This window comes from Scomber scombrus, chromosome 1 (genome assembly GCF_963691925.1).
Source record: "Scomber scombrus chromosome 1, fScoSco1.1, whole genome shotgun sequence".
NCBI lineage: Eukaryota > Metazoa > Chordata > Actinopteri > Scombriformes > Scombridae > Scomber > Scomber scombrus.
Window position 1 is genome coordinate 33,110,773 of NC_084970.1, and position 22,513 is coordinate 33,133,285.

A 22,513-nucleotide genomic window follows, 5' to 3' on the forward strand; every position below is an offset into this window, starting at 1 on the left:
CAAGTGACAAAACTCATTTGAGGACTGTAATAATCAATGAACTGCACGTCGAGGTCGGTCCCTCCTGCTGCACTGTGATCCGTGGTTGCCTTTCTGCATCTAGGTGCATAGTCTCCTGCCGAGGTGCCGTCTCCATGATTAAAATGATTTCCGTAATCAAAAAAGAATGTGCCTCTGGGTAATCATTCACCGTAATTGACAATAACAAACCACTCGGTGGTGAGAGTGAGAGAGAGAGAGAGAGAAAAGCAAAAGAGACATGAGCGGAGGGAGAGGTGCTGCAGACTGATGTGCCGGATAGAAAGATGGCACGGAGGAGGAGAGGAAGGCGAGACGAGATCACAGACATGTCTGAGGGAGATACAGAAAGGCGTGACGATGGAAGGGTTGAGGAAGTCAGAAAATAAAAATATTGCAGAGCAAGTGAAATGAGACAGAGAAATGCAACCAGAGAGAGAGACAGACAGGCCGACTGACAGAGAGGTTTACCTGGGTGGAGAGTGGCTTCTCTGAGCTCAGAGCCCCCCCAGTGTGAGTGGGCCACCAGGCCCCTGGCGCCCACGCTGCCGACCCCACGGCCGACTGCATGCAAGGGCAACACAGGCAGGGCCAGAGTGAAAGGCAGGGTTAGGGACAGAGCAGAGCAGAAACCACAGCCGCAAAACCAGGGAGAGACATGGATGGACAACAGGGATGAAAAGGAAGGCGGGAAAAAAACAGTGGAAAAAAGGAAGAGGGGAACGAGGATGAAGCCGGTCGGTGAGTGGGACAAATGAGGAAGGACAAAAACAAAAAAAAAGTCATTGACAGAAAAGAAAAAAGGATGTAGAACAAGACAGCTGCCTGTAAAAAGATGGAGTCAAGCAGCGGCCGTTTGAAGTGTACCTGTGCTAGATCTATCATCAGTGGGGTCTACTTTGACGGAGTCAGTGGGGAAGGGGCCCTGCTCGGCCAGGTTAGTGTCGGCAGCGCTATCCAGGCTGCCGTGACTCACAGCGTCCAGGTCGCTGCCATCTGCCCAAAAACAACAAAGCGTTAAAGGAAGCCAGTCGCCATTTCTGCCTCACTGGGAGCTAATATGTTTTTTATATCTTAAAAATCTGTTTTGTGTTTTAATGTTGATAAGCAGATAAAAAGAACTATGCAAGTGAGTTAGAGCACAAAGAGACTTAAAAAGGATGATGAATGACACCAGAAACTATTATTTAACAGCTCAAAACTTTCTGTATAATGTTGACGTGACAAATTTCTTAAATAATAAATTCCTGCCACCAGGATGAAAACAGTGGTTGTCACACTTTAATTTATGTGTCACATAGTTTCATAACATTTCCTAGAAAGAAACTGATATGAAACTATTAATACTTTGAAGGGGTTTATATGTAAATTGGTGCTAATTAAAGGTCAATCAGACACTGACCCAGTTGAAACACTTCCTATTAATTAACTCTAATCAACTGGTCATGTAACATCATAAATCTTTTTAGTGTCAGTGCGCAGCAGGTCAGGTGCACAAATGTGAAATGTGTCTACAGTTTATTTGGGAAAGTTATACAATCAAAGTTTATAATAGCAAATGAATATCAGCTTGGGTTTAAATGGATATCCGTCATGTTTTTAAGCATTTAACTCTCTGTATTTGATCCTAAAATTAACAAAATACAGTTATATATAAATATATATAAAGTTCTTTCCAGAAAACTTCCTGGGAAGTTATTAGAAAATGACAGGAAATGGAAAAATGGAGTGTTGACCAGTATTTTTTTTATAGGTGCACCATTTGAGTCACAGTGAAAGTGCAATATATAAATGATATATATGAATGACAGGAGTGCAGAAGGAGTGTGGGTGAGGTCAGGGAATGCATTATAATTTATTTCATCTGTGATAAAATGAATCTCTGAGTGGTTTTTGTGCATATATATGAAGGGTTTTACGAGTATCTGCGTGTGTTTAACAGGAACTTTGATGTCTTTCAAACAGAATCACCTCTGAACTCTGAAGCTTTTTAAGAGCACGACGCTTACGACTAGTAAGAGGGAGAATCTTTAAAAAAAATGAAAAAAAAAGCGGGGGATTAGCAGGACACGGATTAGCATGCACCGGGTGTGCAGGTGTTCACTTAGCATGCGGGGGGAGTTAAACCACACATGTTGATACAGATGTGTTTCATAGTTTTACCTTTCAAGTCTGCAGGTCGTTTAGTTCAACTGACAGATTAAACTGAAGAAATATGGACTGAAGCTGAGATTGCTTCAGATCTTTAGTCTTTTGTCTTCTTCAGAGTTTCTTTAGATTATATTTAAAGATTAAATCTGGAAGTAATAAATCAAGGACCACTGTTCATCTAAATGGTTCTTCAGATTGTTCAAATTGACTAAAGCACATTTTTTTCCATTTGATTCTATTACTTTCTATCATTTCCCCGCTATTTTAACTAATAATGTCTGAAGATGAAAGTGACTTTTACAAACAGGCGGTAAGATTAGTAAGAAAGTTGTTTAAATTACCAGAAGATAATCACTGACTTGTGTTATGTTCCAGCTTTCTTTAAGAAACAAACATCCCCTAATTTATACAACACACACCAAATAAGCTCTGCACGTATTTGAAATTGAGTCTCTAGCTGTAGTTATGACAGGTGTGAATGATGCCTTGCAAAATGTCAGCTAGTACCTGAACATGTGACTCTGTCTTTCTGAACAACTAAAAAAACAGAAAAAAAAAATTATTAGTAGTCTGTGATGCAGAGACAAATATTACACCTGATTACCAGGAGTCCCTCGCATTTCACAGAACCACAGGCTTGACTAGTACTACTACTACTAGTACTACTACTCTACTACTACTACTACTCTACTACTACTACTACTACTAATACTATTACTGCTACTACTACTACTACTACTACTACTACTCTACTACTACTACTACTACTACTCTACTACTACTACTACTACTAATACTATTACTGCTACTACTACTAATACTACTCTACTACTACTACTAATACTACTCTACTACTACTACTACTACTACTACTCTACTACTACTACTACTACTACTACTACTACTACTACTACTACTACTACTAATACTACTACTATTATTAGTACTACTACTACTATTACTGCTACTACTACTACTACTCTATTACTACTACTACTACTCTACTATTACTACTACTACTACTACTACTACTACTACTCTACTACTACTACTACTACTCTACTACTACTACCGCTACTACTACTACTACTACTAATACTACTACTACTACTATTATTAGTACTACTACTACTATTACTGCTACTACTACTACTACTACTACTCTATTACTACTACTACTACTCTACTATTACTACTACTACTACTACTACTACTACTAGTCTATTACTACTACTACTACTACTACTACTACTACTACTACTCTACTATTACTACTACTACTACTACTACTACTACTACTACTACTACTCTACTACTACTACTACTCTACTACTACTAATACTACTCTACTACTACTACTACTACTCTACTACTACTACTACTACTACTACTACTACTCTACTACTACTACTACTACTACTACTACTACTCTACTACTACTACTACTACTACTACTACTACTACTACTACTACTACTACTCTACTACTACTACTACTACTCTACTACTACTACTACTCTACTACTACTACTACTACTACTACTACTACTACTACTACTACTACTAATACTACTACTACTACTACTACTACTACTATTATTACTGCTACTACTACTACTACTACTACTACTACTACTACTACTACTACTACTACTACTACTACTGCTACTACTACTCTACTACTACTACTACTACTACTACTACTACTACTCTACTGCTACTACTACTACTACTACTACTAGTACTACTACTACTACTACTACTACTACTACTACTAATACTACTCTACTACTACTACTACTACTACTACTACTACTACTAGTACTACTACTACTACTACTACTACTACTACTAATACTAATACTACTACTACTACTACTCTACTACTACTACTACTACTACTACTACTACTACTACTACTACTACTGCTACTACTACTCTACTACTACTACTACTACTACTAATACTACTACTACTCTACTGCTACTACTACTACTACTACTACTAGTACTACTACTACTACTACTACTACTACTACTAATACTACTACTACTCTACTGCTACTACTACTACTACTACTACTAGTACTACTACTACTACTACTACTACTACTAATACTAATACTACTACTACTACTCTACTGCTACTACTACTACTACTACTACTACTCTACTACTACTACTACTAATACTACTACTACTACTACTACTACTACTACTACTAATACTAATACTAGTACTACTCTACTACTACCACTACTACTACTACTACTACTCTACTGCTACTACTACTACTACTACTACTACTACTACTACTACTACTACTACTACTCTACTACTACTACTACTACTACTACTACTACTACTACTACTACTACTACTACTCTACTGCTACTACTACTACTCTACTACTACTATTACTGCTACTGTTTCATACGTCTACTATTATTATTATTATTTTATGGGAAAAGTAAAGCAAAGAGTGCAGACAAAACTTGGATGTCCACACTGGGATTACTAAATAGATTAATTCATGTGCTCAGGTAGTTTTAGCCATAGCAGCTAAATTACATCAATAAAATGAAGTAATTTATTTAAGAGTGACTCAATGTTAACTTAAATCATGTGTACAGTCTGTTTAATAGACTTTTAATGGTTTCTGGTCCCAGTCAGTAGTGTTTATTGTGGCTCTGGGGTTATTTTCTGTGAACTTTACAAGCTAAAGCGAGATGTTTCACACAGAAAAATAAACTGTCCTTCTGCAATAAATACCATAAAATATAAAAACCACAGCTTGGGAAATCTGTCGTGTGTGTGGGGGGGAGGGGGGGTCGTCAGATGCGTCAGATTCTCTTCATAAACAAACAAACAGTGACATGCAGACTGTTATTGATCGTCGTGGTTACCTGACAGCGGGCTCTGATTCAGGGGGGCGTGTTTCCGTAGCGCCTGTTTGAACTGAGCCACACCCAGGACGACGTTCCTCAGCTTCATCCACAGGAAGTATCCTCCTCTGGTGCTGGAGGGCCACGTGCTCTCCAACACCGCCTGGACACAAAGAGGAGGAGGAGGAGGAGGAAGATTATTAGGAAAGGATGGCAGGAGGAGGAGGAGGAAGATTATTAGGAAAGGATGGCAGGAGGAGGAGGAGAGTGAGGAGACGAAGATCAGAGGACTGAAGGAAGAATGTTTCTAATAAATTACTTTTTAAAGTCCCTGACTCCACTTAATTTTTAATTCACATTACGTAGCATGTGGATGTTTTTTGTATTTCAAAGATCACCATCAAACGTTGTTGTATTCTTATTCAGTTTCTGCTCCACATTTTAAACTCGGTGAACTAAAAACCGACGCAAACTTGGTCTGTTTAAAATCGTCTTGAGGGAATTTTTAATCAAAAGGCTCTAACTGCAGCGGAGCGAGATCCACACATCCGAAAAAGGGAGAAAAAGAAAAGCAGCTGTTGGTGGCCAAGTCACGTTTCGACTGTCTCTGTCTGCTCCTAAAATACACTTCAGAAGCCTCCTGAGAAAAACATGATTGGTATGCCACTGAAAAGGATTTATTATGCCGGCTGCTCTTCTGTGAATGCTCCCAGGATTTGGGCTGCCCTCCTCAAGATGTTGCCAGAAGTGTTTTGATGATAACATAAAGCACAGCGAGCTGGCCGAGGCTCCGATGAACCTGGAGATTGACGTTCCTGGCTACAGGACGTTGAGTCTTTAAATTACAACAAAAATTTAAACCACTGAATGAACACTTCAGTGCACAGCCAAGATTTTAATTGCAGGTTTGTCAGTTCCAGTTTGTCAGAAGTGGATTAAAAAAAACTGGTCGATACTTTATATTTAATTAAAAAAGCCAATATCAACCTGGCGTCTGGCCTTATCAAGAAGTATAATGTAAAATAAAGAAATCTTCTGTTGTGTAGAATATGTATTTACACACACAAATGTGTACAAAAAGACCAAGTCAGCGTTTTCAAACTGAAAGCTGAAAAGAGAAATGTTTATTTGGCATCCTGCTATGATGTGAAAACCCCTGACCTCCCCTGACCAACACTGCCTCGACCTTCTTTGTTTGTTATTGTTGTTTTTCTTCATGATTGAACTGTCTGGTTTTCCACTGCAGCTGTTCTGATCTGACGTCTAATGCAAGAAATAAGGAGGACTTTCTAACACTATTAGGCTGCAATTGATAATAAGCTGATATTTGGTTGGTTATTTGGCAGCTTTGTGTTTTCTTGTAATGTCTCTTAATAACTATTATGTTGAGTGAAAGTCACTTTTTATGATTTTTAGATGTACTTATCGATACCAGCAGGTTTTCAACTAACAAGCCATGACTAGTGACCGGCCGATCGGTCTCATATAATCTGGTCATGCTGGTCAAATTTACACGATGATAGTTCACATTGTACAAACAGCGTCATAATCAGTAATGTCACATTCACACACACACACACAAAATATATAGTCAGGGTTCTTCAGCGTGAGTGAAGAAGACACAAAGTTTGTAATATCTACTACCTGTAACTCCGAAATAAGCTGTGGTGGAACAACCTCGAAAACATTTGGAATAGCTAATTTTATCAGACACTTAAAAAACCTTCAACTTCTTGATGAGCACGCCTTTTAAATGATTCATAAAATCCAATCCTGTATTTATTTTATTGTTGTATTTATTTATTAACGTGTCGTGGTTGTGGTTTATGTTTGATGTTTGATGTTTGACTGCTGGCTGTAAACTGAATTGCCCCTCTGGGATAATAAAGATACCCTTGAACCTTGAAAAACGTCAACTTCTTGGTGAGCATGCCCAATTTCATGAAGCTAGCAAAGGCAAAGCAGCTAAAGCTTTTTTTTTTTAAGTTAATGTTTTATAAGAAAATACAATTGAATTTCAGTTTCCCATTAAAGAAAAGTTACAAAAATGTTCGTGGGTACCTTCAATTATAGTTCTTAATAAGAAAAAAATCAATAAAAACATCAGAATTGGCCAAGAAAATTGCAATCGGTGCTTCTCTTATTATAACTTATAGTATTTCCCACAATGCAACAGAGTAAAAGACACTTAACAGTGCTGTTGTGGAGGTTAACCTGCATCGAGTCATGCTCACATTGTACTTCACCTCAGGTCCCGTTCTGCAGGGAATAGGTATACTTAGACTGCAAATGACAGGTAGCCATAGCAACAGATAACTACAGCAAATGCATTTTATTAAATTTGCTGTAAATTTCTAACCCATTTCAGATTTTTAGGTTAGATTAATCCTGAACAACTGAAATATTCCCTCACTTATTTTTATGTAGTATTTTTAGAAAAAGGGTTCAGTTATTTTTACTAAAGGCTAACCTTAGAGGCTTTCCACTCATCCATCCCTGGACTCTGGATGCTGTTTTTATCAGTGCAGAAAACAGCCTTGTGCCTCCGAGCCTTCTCTCACTAAGATGAAATAAGACCCTCCGAGGCATCGAAACCCCCCCCTGCAGTAACCTTTACTACGGCCTTGTCTCCTGACAGGCTGGTCCCACGTCAGCCAATTTACTTTTATGCTCCCTGGGTTGCCAGATCAGGGTCGGGCTGCGACGATAACAGAGTCACGATTTATCCTGACACCTGGGTTTGATCCCACACGCCAACGTCCAACAGCCTTGGGGAGGAACTGCAAATGCCACCAATGTTTCTTTTTATGTGAAAGCCAAAGTGTCTGCAGAGGCATTACTGTGATGTAGTGTCTCTGCTGGGTAAATACCAAACAGAGAGAGGAGTGAATTTAGGTGATGAAGCAACCGAGCTCTTAACGCAGCTATTGTGCATCATGAGTAAACAATCAGCATCCAAGGCTGTAATCAGTCTACGCTATGATGTATCGTACAGGTTTTATACAGGCTTCACTTTTTGAGAAACTGCATCTCTTTAGGTGTCATTTAGAGGTGACTTGATGTTAACGTCATGTATAACATCATGCAATAAGTTATGATGTTTCTCTGTATCAATATTATAGGACTGCAACTAAAGATTATTTTCATTATCAATTAGTCTGTTGATCATTTTCTTGTTTAATCGATTATTCATTAGGTCTACGCCACATTGCACATGTAAATGCATCAGCGCTTTCAAGTTAAAGCTGCTCTTTTTTTATATTTTTATGTTTTTAAAAACCCTGATCTGTCGAGAACAGCATTTCATCCCCTCCAAAGTATGCTGAGCGTGTCTTATAGTCTATGAAGTGTCAGAAAATGGTGAAAAATGTCAATCACTGTTTCTTGTCTTCAAATGTCTTCTTTTGTCAACGACTCAAAGAGACTCAGTTTACTGTCAAAGAGGAAGAAAATTCATTCATTTTCCAAACCGCTTACCCTCTCTAGGGGGGGGCAATCCCAGCTGTCATTGGGTAAGAGGCAGGCATCACAGGGCAAACATAGATTAGACAGACAACCATTCACACTCACATTTGATTATCAAAAACAGTTGGTGATTAATCTTCTCAATCTCAATCAACTAATCAAATAAAGGTCTAATTGTAGCAGCTCTACAGTACTGACTTTATATCGACTTTATCAAACTTCTTATATACACTTGCTGCATCAAACTTTCTCTTGTACTCGAAAGTGAGTTCACAGTACTTTCCCCAATAGTTTGCCTATCCCTCTAATAAGAGCATTGGGACCGTTTTTATTTGAATAGCAGCCAGTCCTCGAGTCCTCCAGACTTTTATAGCTTTTATTGTTCCGACTTAGTTTTCATATTTCACAGTTGATGGAAAAAGAAGTTTCCCTATTGGAAAGGCTTCCCAGAGATTTGTTTGACATTTACTTGTCATGGGTGTGTTCGCATATTCGTCAAACTAGCAGCCGAATCAGCAGAATATTAATAACACATCCAGCTCAGGAACACCATGTCAGTACTTGGAGCCCCCCCAGCACTAATATATTAGATCCTGTATAAAACTGCACTGCATTGGGTAGTTACTGGCCACTTGCACCAGACGCTCACCCTCATACCAACACCTCTTTTTGTGAATAGGCAACAGTGTAAATCACATATATGTGAATCTGGTGACTTGCCAAAAGAAATTATGTCCTGTCTCTAAAGGTATTTGCTGACATAAATAATAAAAAGCCCCTGACATTTATTGGCAGATTTACATCACGCTACTTTATCGCCCATCCACTCAGTTTTGGCTTCTCTATGATCAGAGCTGTATGTACCTTGTTGTAGTAACCATAAGTGATGGCATTGGGGTGGACTCCAGCTTTCTTCATCTCAAAGAGGACTCTGACTGCCAGGACGGGCTGGCCGTACTGTCCACACAGCTGCATCAGCACCCGGTAACAGACCTGCACATGCACATGTATGACTGTTTTAACAGGAAGACAACAACCCCTAAAAAAGTGGTCGATCTAAAATTAAGGCAAAATTTGGTTGAATAAATGTGTATTTTTGGGAGTAGGTATGTACCTCGTCTGGTGGCTGCAGTTTCTTAGCCTGCATCTTCCTCAGGACGTCGTAGGCGGTGCGAAGCGCCCGCACCTTGGAGTGGCACACCTTCACGTACGCTGGCAGACAGATGAACCACAGGCCGTAGCAGTGACGGAGCAGGCACTTGGACCACATCTGGGGGATGGACGAGTACTTCTTGGCTATCTTCTGGGCCGATTTGATTTCCTGTGGATGAAGAAGAGGGTTTGGAAAAGAGGTTATTTAATGCAGAATTTAGGCTCGTTGGATATGTGGGACTTTCAGTTGGGAGATAATGTGTGTGTGTGTGTTTGTGTGTGTGTTTGTGTGTGTGTGTGTGTGTGTGTGTGTGTGTGTGTGTGTGTGTGTGTGTGTGTGTGTGTGTGTGTGTGTGTGTGTGTGTGTGTGTGTGTGTGTGTGTGTGTGTGTAAGTCAAATAAAAGTCATCAAGCAGCAGTCACGAAATCTACAGGCTGAAATCTTTTCTTTTAAACAAGTACTTTCCATCTCCCTTCCATTTTCTTACTACTATAACAAAAGAAATGTAATTTAAATCTATTCCCTTAGCTTTTAGTCATTTTTTAAATGTGTGGCAGTTCTTGGTGTGAGTTAGATGATAAAATGTACTCCCTTCTGCAATTTTGGCAACCTTGTATTTTTGCTCTCATTTTGAGAAACTACAGAGAAGAGCATCAGCTTAACACTTAAACAGATAGATTAATAAATCCATGTGTGACAGTAGTTGAGTTATTGCCGTGCCGACCTGCTTGGTGCGTCTAAACATGGGTGCGGGGCTGGTGGGACAGCTTTGCCGAGCAGCGAGTCGAGAGGAGGGAGTCCGCAGGCCCTCGACCGGGTCAAACAGGTCGAGACTTAACACCGGGAAGCCGTCATACCTGATGAACAACATGCACACAGACACACAGTGAGATAAGGCAAGTATTCTGCTAAATCAGCCCTTCTTTTTTTTTTTTTAGAAGCACGTCTGTTTATGATCATGAGGAGTGAATCAGCACTGAGAGTCTGCGGAAATTTCGACAATCTTCCAAGGTTACGGTGATTATAAATGTGGTTGGCTAATTATCTACAAAAAAAGAGCTGATAAGGAATTCTGGAAAGCTGTTGGTCATTATGGATTATTAGGGGAGCTTGATTTAAGTGGTACGGAAAAAATCACAAGGCATCAATTATTTAGACTGAAACATGGCTGCAGAATACAAATCGTACATGTTCTGATCCAATCAAGTCCAGCAGTCGTGCTCAGTGTGATCCCAGTATGGGAGCTGGACCCCCGCTGGTCTCCAATCAGCTATTCCAGGAATGAAATTAACCAACTTTCATCTCAATTTGTCAATGAGTTTCTCAATTTATTCCCGCTGTGTGGAATGTCAGTCTTGTGTTTGGTTAGTCTCATGAAAAATGTCAAGTATGAAGATGGCACTGACAGCAGTAGCTCATCGTTTCCATTTCGAAATAAAATTAAACTTGTTTGTTTACAAATTGCACATTGAGATCGAAAAGATTAGGAGCCTGTTGGATGATTAAAGTAACAACTTAGCACATGATTAATGTCACTAGTAAATCTATCAAAGCAATTACTTGTGCAATTCCTGGTGTCATAATTCTGTTGCAGTGATTCAATGTAAAATTTCAGAGTTAAGATGTTACTGAAACATAAAAATGTATCTAGGATCATCATCTTTTTTTGGCAGCTCCCATTAGGGTTCGCCACAGTGGATCATCCGTCTCCATCTATTCCTGTCCTTTTACATTTTGCAATTTGTTGTTCCCAAAGTAAGAACTGAATTGGGGAAGAAAGCTTTTAGGTTTTCGGCACCTGATGCTTGGAACAATTTACAATCTGAACTTCATCTTCAAAACCTTGTGCACTCTGAAAACTCTGGAGTCTGTGTCATGCAAGTGTTTTATATGAGTAAGTTTTAATGTAGCTATTTTATATGTTGTCTGACTCTTTTACTGTAACTTTGTTGCTGCTGTCTTGCGGCCAGATCTCCCTTGTGAAATAGATCCTTGAAACTAACTTGGTTGAATAAAGGCTCAATAAAAACAAATAAATAAATAAAACCTCCTCTTCGGCCTTCCTATTTCCCTCTTGCCTGGCAGCTCCATCTTCAGCTTCCTTCTCCCATTATAACCTAAGCATCTCTCCTCCAAGGAGATATCCAAAACTTCTCAATCTCACCTCTCTTGCTTTGTCAAAATGTCAAAGAGTTAAGATGTTACTGAAACATAAAAAAACGGATCTAGAATCGTCTTCTTTTTTTAGGTTCGCCACAGTGGATCATCCGTTTCAGTCTCTTCCTGTCCTTTTGCATCTTCCACCTGCATGTCTTCCCTCAGTGTATCCATAAACTTCCTCTCTTTGGCCTTCCTTTTTTCCTCTCCCAGTATAACCAGCATCTCTCATCCACACATGTCAAAACCATCTATCTTGAACTGTCCCTCTACTATACTCATTCCTAATCCTGTCCATCCTCGTCAGTCTCAACAAAAACCGCCATCACCTCTTTTCATCAGTGCCACCGTCTGCAAATATACAACGTATCTGGTCTTACTACCCTCTTGTGAACCTTCCCTTTCACTTTTGCTGGTACCTTTCTGTTGAAAACCATTCCTGACACTCTTCTCCACCCGTACCTTCTTCACTTCCCTTCCTCACTCCCCGTTACTTTGACCAATTGATCCCAAAGTATTTAAACTCATCTATCTTCACCACCTCTCTTGTCCTTCCTCCCATTCACACACGCATATTCCTTCTTGCTCCTACTGACTTTCATTCCTCTTCTCTCCAGTGCATACCTCCCCCTCTCCAGGCTCTCATTACAAATCACGATGTCATCTGCGAACATCATCATCCACGGAGGCTCCTGCCTAATCTCGTCCATCAACCTGTCCATCACCGTCGCGAACATGTACGGCCTCAAAGCCGATCCTTGATGTAATCCCACCTCCACCTTGACACCATCTGTCACTCCAACTGCACACGCTGCATCTTTACATACTCTGCCCGACTTCATCGTACAATATCACAGCTGCTCTCTCAGCATGCTGTGATGTCTTTCTCTAGATTCACAGACACATAATGCAAACGCCTTCTGATCTTCTCTATACTTCTCCATCAAGATTCTCAAAGCATACATCACATCTGTAGTGCTCCTCTCAACCTAGCTTAAACTACTAACAACTAATCTCTAAACCAATTCACATCCATGACTGACAGGGGATTAATGAAATAATGTTTGATTAATCTTATATGAGATTAGGATCTTTGAATTTGTTTAATAAACAGCAGGTCAAACTTATGCATTTGTATATATAAAAATGTGTATCATCTGCATAAAAAGTTTTAAAAAGATGCATTTTATTTCTATTTTTGTATACTGCGGGTCACATTCAGGAAAAGTCTGGCTAAAGGAAATGTGTATACAGTGTTTTTACGGCTCTCAATGTTTAAAACTATGTCCAATTAGACCCTGAACAGTATGCAAGGGTTAAACATCTCCATCCCTCCATGTTTATGTCATCTGGACCACCTATCTACTCTTCATCCTCTTCATAACTGCCCTCACTTACTCTTGACTAATCCACCGCACCTCCTGGTTCACTCATGTTCTTCATTCATCAACCCCTTAAAGTACTTCTGGCACCTTCTCAACACAATCTCCTCCCTAGTCAGCACATTTCCAGCTTTATCGTTTATCACTTTTAGCTGCTGCACATCTTTCTCAATTCAGTCTCTCTGTCTAGCCAATAGGTCAAAGTCCTTTCCTCCTTCCTTAGTATCCAACCTCTCATACAACTCACCATACACCCTTTCCTTAGTCTTCACCACCTCTCCCTTTACCTTATGCTGCATCTCTTAGGCTATCTCACTTCCTCTACCTCCGTATACATTCCTGTATCTCCTCATTCCACCACCAAATCTCCTCATCTTCCTTCCTCTGTCCGGATGACACACCGACTACCTTCCTGGCTGTCTTCCTCAACACTTCTGCAGCTGTTACCCACCCAGCTGCAGTCTTAACTCCACACAACAGTTTTCCTTCTTCAGCTTCCAACATTTGATCCTTGGCACTGCTCTTCATTCTCTTCTTCTTCATCTTCTTCTTGTTTTCCAAAGTCATCCTACAGATACCATCTGATGCTGCCTTGTTAACATCCTCCCCTGCCACCACCTTGCAGTCTCTTTTCAGATTGCACCCCCCCTGCATAATAAAATAGCCAACTCGTGTGCACTTTCCTCCACCTTTATACATCACACTGTGCTTCATCGCAGCTATTTCCATCCTTTTTTGTAAAATCTACCACCATCTGTCTTTTCACATTACTCTTTTCGACACCATATCTGCCTCATCACCTCTGTTCCCTTCACCGACATGCCCACTGAAGTCCGCTCTAATCACCTCTCTCTCCTCCACGGGTATACTCGCCATCACTTCACCTACCTCACTCTAAAATTCTTCTTTCTCTCCCATCTCTTACCCAAATTGCAGAGCATATGTGCTGACAACATTCATCATTACACCTTCCAATTTTACAGCTTCATCTCCACCTCCAACACCCTCTTGACGTACTTTTCCTTCAGGATTACTCCTACCTCATTTCTCCTCCCATGCACACTATGATATGGTATAAAATGACGTTAGAAAATATGTCTATTCTCCCATTTTTCTTTCTTTTTTTTACCTGTAGCAGAGCGGATGTTCCTCCCCCTCAGGCAGAGGAGACAGCTCTGGAGGTGTGATGAAGACTGTGTGCTCGCTACGCTGGGATTCATCAATCTCTATCAGCCTGGTCTCCTCTGGCCTGTCACCGTCGACCTGCAGAACATAGCAAACATACACAAATGGAGACATTTGGGTGGTGGTACCGTGACCCCTTCATCTATCACACTTGATGGAAACAGGGAGTATTCTGTTGGCAATGTGCAAACTTCAACACAGCACTTGACATTACGCCCTGTAATAAATATTTCAGTGTTTGTATAGAAAGGTTGTGGCCTGACATACGTCGATTCACATCTGAAAAGCATTTTTTTGGAAGGCATAATTCTTTGGCACAGCTTTGTAGCTGTCATTTTGATAGCAGGATTTGTACAAAATGAGTCTGGGAGAGCTGAGGGAGGGTGACAGCAGGTGACCTACATTTCCCAAGTGAACACGCTTCATATTTCCTTTCTTTTTTTTCTTTTGTTTGAGGCTTCCTCTCCTGCTCTGCAGCCTCCACTTATCACCACATGCACACAAAGGGCCTGTGCAGTTCAGTTCTCCACATTCATTTTATTTGTCTCCTACAGTGCAATATATTGTTTACTGCCTTCAGTAACATTTGTAAATGTTAAATGGCAAAATAACAACACGAAAACACAATACATACAGTACTGCACTGCACTATAAGATATTGAGGTACAAATTATGAGCAAAACTAATATATTCATAATCAATACAACTTCAAAATAACATCTCAGAGGATGTCTGTGCTTAAGGCTACAGACAAATAAATGTCTAGTCAGGCAATTTATAATTACATGTGTGGGGCAGTGGTGGCCTAAAGGATGGAGAAGCAAGCTTCAATTCAATCCAATTTTATTTATGTGGCACCAAATCACAACAAAAGTTATCTCAAGGCACTTAAGCTTGTGACTGGAGGGTCGACAATTCAATCCCCCCTGGACCAGCAGGATTAAGCTGGCTGGGGAAAATGAAGGAGCAGCATTTGCCCCTCCCTCTTCACCACCACTGAGATGCCCTTGAGTAAGGCCCTTAACCCCAGCTGCCCCAGTGGAGCTGCTCAGTGTCAGCAGATCAGACTGTGGTCGTACTGGCCAGCCTCCAGATGTGAATGTGTGTAAAAAAAAACTAACATTGCTCTCAGTGAAATTCCCCTGATTAATTCGAGGTTTTAAAAAAATATCAAAATTTCATAAAACTTTGTAGCGTACAAGCCTGAGCTGAGACACTTGAGTAATTAGACTTGAGTAATTATTTCAGACTTAATAAATCTCTCACAGAGCCACAGAAGACTCCCACGACTAGTAACCTGATTTTGATATTTGACGTGTAAAATTAGTGGAGAACAAACAGAAATTAGATTCCATCAAAGTCTTACTGTGATGAGTTTATGTGAGGAAATTACAGGCTTTGATTGACTTTAGTGATTTAAAGTAAAAGGAGAGCAGAAGTGTCAAAAACTGTGGGAATCTAAACAGCACAGAGAGGAGTTATAGTGTATAGTTGGGAGATAAATCAATATGTTCAGTGTGTGTCGACTCTATAAATCTAAATATGGACCTCGAGGGAGTCGGACCGGTGTGTGAGCAGCAAGTTTATTCTGCTGCAGATCTCTGTGATAGTTGAGTGAATATATAAAACCCATATTTGCATGGAAATAATCATCTAGTGCTCATATCCATGTATTCACTGTCGCTACATACTGAGTGGATTTGCACTTTTTTTTTAAACTATTTGACAGCACAGTGAAATCCCACTTTATATTTATAGCTGAACTTAGAATAAAACATCAAACATTTCTTTCTAGAAAAAGCAGAGTAGCAGAAAACAACTCGGCAGGAGCATTAAATTAGTGCAAAGCTCAGTTTCTTACAAACAAGACTCAATGGTGACAGAAGATAAGAGGGAACGTCGCGAGGAGTCTGCTGCTCACTTCTGATGAAAATATTTATTATTTGATAGATGAAGGAGAAAAAAAAAGGTGGTGTGATTTTCATTAAAAGGCGTCGTGAAATCACATCAAGTTCTGTGGATGCCACTTATCATTTTCATCGGTGGAGTCTGGAGTTGTTGGTCATATTTTACCACAGACATGTTGGTGGAGGGGACAGATAAGACTTCCAGTGGGTCGGAGTTTTATGATGGATATAAAAAATGAAGGGTCACGAAGGGAGGTATCATAAATTAAGAAGTGCTTAACGACAAGCTTTAGCACTACAGTACAAGCAATGATATTATTAACGGTGCGTGGAAGGGAAGTGGAGCACTTGCTGAAAGTTCATAATTCAGTCCAGTTAGTCTGATGGTGATTAAAGTTTGATAATGACCTCAGTCAAAGCTTTCAAAGCAGGACAGTGCAGGAGACTGAGGCAGAAGCTTTTAAAGGCTAAAAACATCTGATATTATTTCTCTTTTGTCTCACACAGCACATCTAACGCTAAAATAATATTCTGTGATGTTTGTCTCAGCGCAGATTAAAGCGCAATGCTCGCATTTCAATATCTACATGACATCTGATCTGACCTGATATCTTCATGTGGAGGCAACTGACCAACTAATGTGAGTCAATTATTAAATTACTTATAAAATGTTTGTTTGATGCTGAAAAGATCTGAATACTTCCAGATGTGTTAGCTAGACAATATCTTTATAATTCAATAACTATCGTCAAAATTAAGTCAAATAACAACCCAAGAAAAACTTTTAAACATGAGCTTCACATCTTGGCTAAAATGTGTATAATTATTTTAAATGTGTTCCTGGATCTGTAGTTCTAGCAATTAGTGGAATAGTTGATTAATTTTCAATTATTAAATTAATTGCCAACTTTTTTGATGAACAATTAATCATTTTTAACCTTTGTGTCGTCCTCCCGGGTCAAATTGACCCCGTCTGTTTTGACTGTTCCTTCTTTCCTCCCTTCCTTCCTTCCGTCTGTCCTTCCTCCCTCCCTCCATCTCTCTTTCTTTCCTTCCTTCCTTATTTCCTTCCTCCATCCCCCTTTCTTCCGTCCTTCTTTCCTTTCCTTCCTCCTTCTCTCTTTCTTTCCTCCCCCTACCTTCCTCACTTCCTTCTTTCCTCTGTCCTTCCTTCCTTCCTCCCTCCCCTCTTTCCTTTCTTCCCTTCCTTCCTCCCTCCTTTCCTTCCCTCCTTTCCTTCCTTCCGTCCTCCCTCCCTCCCTCCCTCCTTTCCTTCCTTCTTCCTCCCTTCCATCCTTCCTTCCTCCCTTCCTTCCTTGACTCGAGGACAACAGGAGGGTTAAGAACACTTTCAAAATCTGTGACTTCTTTAAATGTGAATATTTTCTTATTTCTTTATTCCTCTATGACAGTAACCTGCTGATTGAGACAAAACAAGACATTTGAGGACGTCATCTTGGGCTTTAGGAAACAGTGATCGACCTTCTTCTCCAATTTTCTGATATTTTATGGATCAAACGACTAATTAATTCATCTGGAAAATAACAGACAGATTATACAATAATGAAAATAAATGTTTGAGTGATTTTATTAATGAAAATAAAGATATTCATCATGTTTATGTGTTGATAGTATGTTGTTGCCAAGTCTGCATGTTTGCCATCTTTACATGAATGTCCAGAAATCATCCTTTACATATTTGTAGTTATGTGTGATTTGATGTCATCCTTCTCATAATATGCAACAAGCTAAATTTAGATTCAACTAAACAAATCTAAAATATTCCAGTGTGAACATTATTATCTGTTCTGCCGCTGCCAGCAGGTTTTATTTCAGCATCACGTTGCTTGTAGTTCTGCAGCAGTTAAACAGATAAACTGACATCATTAAATCCACCATTTCTTCTGATCTGTGTCCAGGCAAATATTGGCAGGCGTCTTTTTATCTACTCAGCAGAATCCCTCGTTAGAGCATTATCTGTATGTACTGTTTCATTACAGCTGTTTTTGTAATTTTGTTGACTTGAGAGTTTGTAGACTTTAGTTTTTCTATGATGAGCTTACTGCTAACAAAGCCAGTCACTTTACTCGCAATCTTGAGCCAATATTTAACTCAGATTACTTTAAGCTTCTACTACCCCGATCCGCTCAAGTTCAAATTCAATTTTATTATCATCCCAACACTACACACAAGGTGTACAGTGAAATGAAAGTGCATTTCTGCCAAGACCAATAAAAGACTAATAGAGACTCGGCCCATAAACTTGATGTCAGGACTTTAAATAATTGCTTTTCTAAGCTCTACGAATACAGAAACTTATATTGATTTAAAAACTCATGATACCAAGAGTAATATCTGATCTTATTTGCTGTTTGAGGTGTCCTATCAACAGTTTTATACACACTTTTTGATGTTAATCTATGTGGAAAATGCTTTTTTGGGGATGATTTGTTGTGGTGTAATACCACGAGCGGCCACTGGGGGAAAACTGGCAGCAAGGCTGAGCGGCTCTCTTCATACATGCATGATTCAAAGTAATTGCTGAACCATTGAAACTGAATTATGTCTCTATTTACTTCTTGTGGACTCAATGTGTATGTTTACTACAGCTATTACAGTGTTGTGCTTCCTATGAGGACTTAATGTTGATCTTAGGAGCTGACATTTTGTTTCTTTTTCATATGACCAATGTTACTAACATGACAGCAATGTTAAACTTTTATTAATCCGGTTTCCTTACTGTACTTATTTATTTATACAATAACCTTAGTTGTTTATCTTAGTTGTTTATGAGTTTTGCAGTCTTCCATCCACATGCGCCAACATATTGTAATTTATTCAGGAAAGGAGTTTTTTTTTGTTTTTTAGTAGGAGACAGCCGTACTCCGCAGTGACTCGAGACAGCTGTGATGATAAGGAGGCAATCTGTCAGTTCAGACATCTGAGAGCAATCAACCAGACAAGACGGAGGAAAAGAAAACAACATCTTTTAAAATACGCTCATCAACAACAACACTGCGTCACGATCAGACGGGAAACTTTATGAGACACGGGAGAGAGAAACCGCACAGTGTTTGCCTGTTGACTGCAGATTAACTTGTAACGTTATTAAATGCAGAAATAACTTCATATATATTATGTATAACTGGATCAGTGATGTTTTTTTGTGTTCATGTGGTTTAGTCAGATTTAAAGGGGTTAAAATGTGAAAGTAAACGTATGAATAACTTGCACAGTTTCTTTTTTTGTGGACTCAGCATCAAATTTCTGCTTTAAATCCATTTTGAGAGAATATATTAGAGGATTATGGCAAAAATGTCTAAGTGGTGTAACCATAAAAACTTTGTACCAAATAATTCAACTTGCTTAAAAACACTAAATTCTCAATAAAACACCATATCAACTAGTTTGGCATGATCTTACATTATAACTTTTTTATATTAAATAAAGGTAATGGAATACAATTGTTCCTAACCTAACCCTAACCTTAACCATTACCCTTTTAAATGAAGTCATTATTAGTATAAGTCCACTTAAATACACTGTAGGTGGATAAAATATTTAATATTTATCTTTTGTGGTTACACCATTTGACATTTTCAGGAGCATTCAGTCTTATTTCTAGTTTAAAAAATGGTGCAAATGTCATTTCAAATGACATAAAACGAACAAAAATACAAAATGTGCATTTAAAAAACACCCTGATGCTTATAATATGCTTATAAATACACTTCCTGTCTCTGTAACGGCACCATACAGTAGCACCTGATCCCAGTTTTTATTTTCATTCACATTTGATATTTTGCTATTCAGCTGTGAAATGTGTCCAGTAAATAAAACACCAGCTAAGAGAAGATTTGGGGATTTGGGACCATTAATCAGCACTTTAACTAAATTAAGTCTTTCGAGGTATAATCCTTAATCTAAATATGGACCAACAATAAGCTCCTTCACCAAAATCCAAATCTCGTAATTGAACCTTTTATGTGTCTTTCTTTCAATAGAGGGACGAATAATAGACAACGACTAAAGTTATTCATGTTTTCAGACTGTAAACAGCAGTAAAACCTTTATCATAAGTTATAGTCAAATGAGATGCATATATTTATGATTTTACATTTCACTCAGTCATGAGTTGCACAATCCTTTAATTGCACAGTTTCATTTTTAAGTTTTACTGCTTTTTAATTATATTTCATTTATATGATTAGTTTGTCTTTCGTCTTATACCCCTGCTGGATTCAAGTAGTTTTATTGCTGCAATGAACTACTTTAGGATTAATATATCTTACCCTTATCTTTCTGTATGGGACTGCTGTGTGTGTGAGTGTGTAGTAGAGTGTGACGTGTGTGTGTGTGTGTGTGTGTATGTGAACGTGGAGTGGTGCGGTTGTGCTGTCTCTCCTTGAGAGTACATAATGTAATCCAGCCACGGTGCAGAGTCACAGTCAGAGGATTTAATCGCCCGTGGAGCTGTCACACCGGGAGGATGAGGAGACCCGCGGCCCTCCGCAGGGCTCGGGGACGCGGGGGAGGGGAGGTTGTGGATGCTGGCCTTTGGATTCACTATCACTGTGTCTCAATTAAAGGCAGAACACACACACACACACACACAGGTACGCTAGTGATTCAAGGACAGCCAAGTCTATTTCAGAGTCTGTCACCTGCTGAAACCAGTGAACCACAGATGTGACCGGAGCGACCGAGTGGCTGCGTTTACTCTCAGACTGCAAAACATAGAAACTTTAACCTTCAACATACAAACACAGTCTCATAGAGTAAGAGTAACCTGTGAGCATGTGGGGGTCAAACCACTTAAAACTCTCCCAGTGGAGCACAGAAGATACACTGACAGCCTCTTCATGTTGTCACACTGGGTGATATGAGCCCAGGAGAAGTAAAAAAAAACAAAAAAACTTCAAGCTCCATTAGTACTTCAGAAATCACTGGAGCACTAAAAGCCCTTACTCACTCAACTCGAGTCATGAAAAATTGAGCACAGAAATGTTGAGAAACTGCGCACACTGAATTTATATGAAACTGTACATTCGCTATCTCGGGAAGAGATGCTGTTGCAGCAAACGTGGACGGTGAATAATCCAATATTCATTTAATATGAGAAGAATTTGAGTTTAGGAAGAGGTTTGGATCATGAGGAAGTAATTTAAATGACTTGAGTGGGAACGCTTATATGAAAGCTGCAGGGGTGGAGGGTTGGCTAAAGGCATACTACTACTACTACTACCTGCTTCAAGGATTTTAGGAGAATATTTTCCCTTTTCAAGCTATTTTAATCTTTAATAATGCAGCTGGTACTTTGCATCATGCACAAATCCCCCTTAAGGAAAAAAAAAAAGTACCCAAAACAAGCGAGAATCTACCAAATACTTTAAGAACAGACTCTTACCTTGCTTCCTTTATCTGCACTCCGCTCTGAGCTGTAGAGCTGCTCGCAAACAGAAGGCAGAAGAGAAGAAGAAAATACTCAAGAAGTGTAAAAGAGGACAGGAGCAAAAGCAGGTCTGATCGAGAGTGGAAACTACCAATATTATAAATGGTGAGAAAATGGGGGTGAGGAAAATACAGCTACTCCAAATTAAGGAAGACTGATATGAGTGTAAAATCAATGGCCTGAGGATACAGGGGAAGCCTTCTTTGTAGATTTTTTTATAATGAGGCCCAAAGCTCATTTGAAGTGATTTACTAAAGGCCAGAATGAAGAGGAGGAGTGGAGGAATGATTATAGTGTTCATTTGGACTCCTGACTGTTGTAATTGTTGTAATTCCCCCCTTCATCAAAACGAAAATATAAAGTGTTTTTTTTTTTTTTTTTAACGATTAAATATCAAGCTCACTTTGTCAACGCAGTCGTCGAAGAAGGCCAAGCTGGCGTCTTTGTCACTGACAAAAGAGCACTCCTCTATAAAGCGGATGAACATCTGGGTTTTGGTCATCAGGGAGTAGAACTTCTGGTGCGAGCGGTCGCGGCTCTTCAAGAAACCTGCGGACATAAATCACAATGAATCATCAGGAAATCAATCTCAACTCTTTCTCTCTGTGTGTGTGTGTGTGTGTGTGTGTGTGTGTGTGTGTGTGTGTGTGTGTGTGTGTGTGTGTGTGTGTGTGTGTGTGTGTGTGTGTGTGTGTGTGTGTGTGTGTGTGTGTTTGACTCTTCTCATCTGACATTAAAGGATAAATGATCAGTATTTAGT

General features: G+C 39.4%; 1 protein-coding gene across 1 annotated transcript in view; it reads right to left on the minus strand.

Moving 5' to 3' along the window:
* LOC133977718 (C-myc promoter-binding protein-like) overlaps nt 1–22,513 on the minus strand; it is a 97,199-nt gene that overhangs the window by 23,405 nt on the left and 51,281 nt on the right. Inside the window, 8 exon segments of the mRNA XM_062416016.1 lie at nt 886–1,014; nt 5,074–5,215; nt 9,382–9,510; nt 9,632–9,838; nt 10,395–10,527; nt 14,339–14,472; nt 21,709–21,747; nt 22,157–22,302. Of these exon segments, the coding sequence (XP_062272000.1) occupies nt 886–1,014; nt 5,074–5,215; nt 9,382–9,510; nt 9,632–9,838; nt 10,395–10,527; nt 14,339–14,472; nt 21,709–21,747; nt 22,157–22,302 (1,059 nt within the window).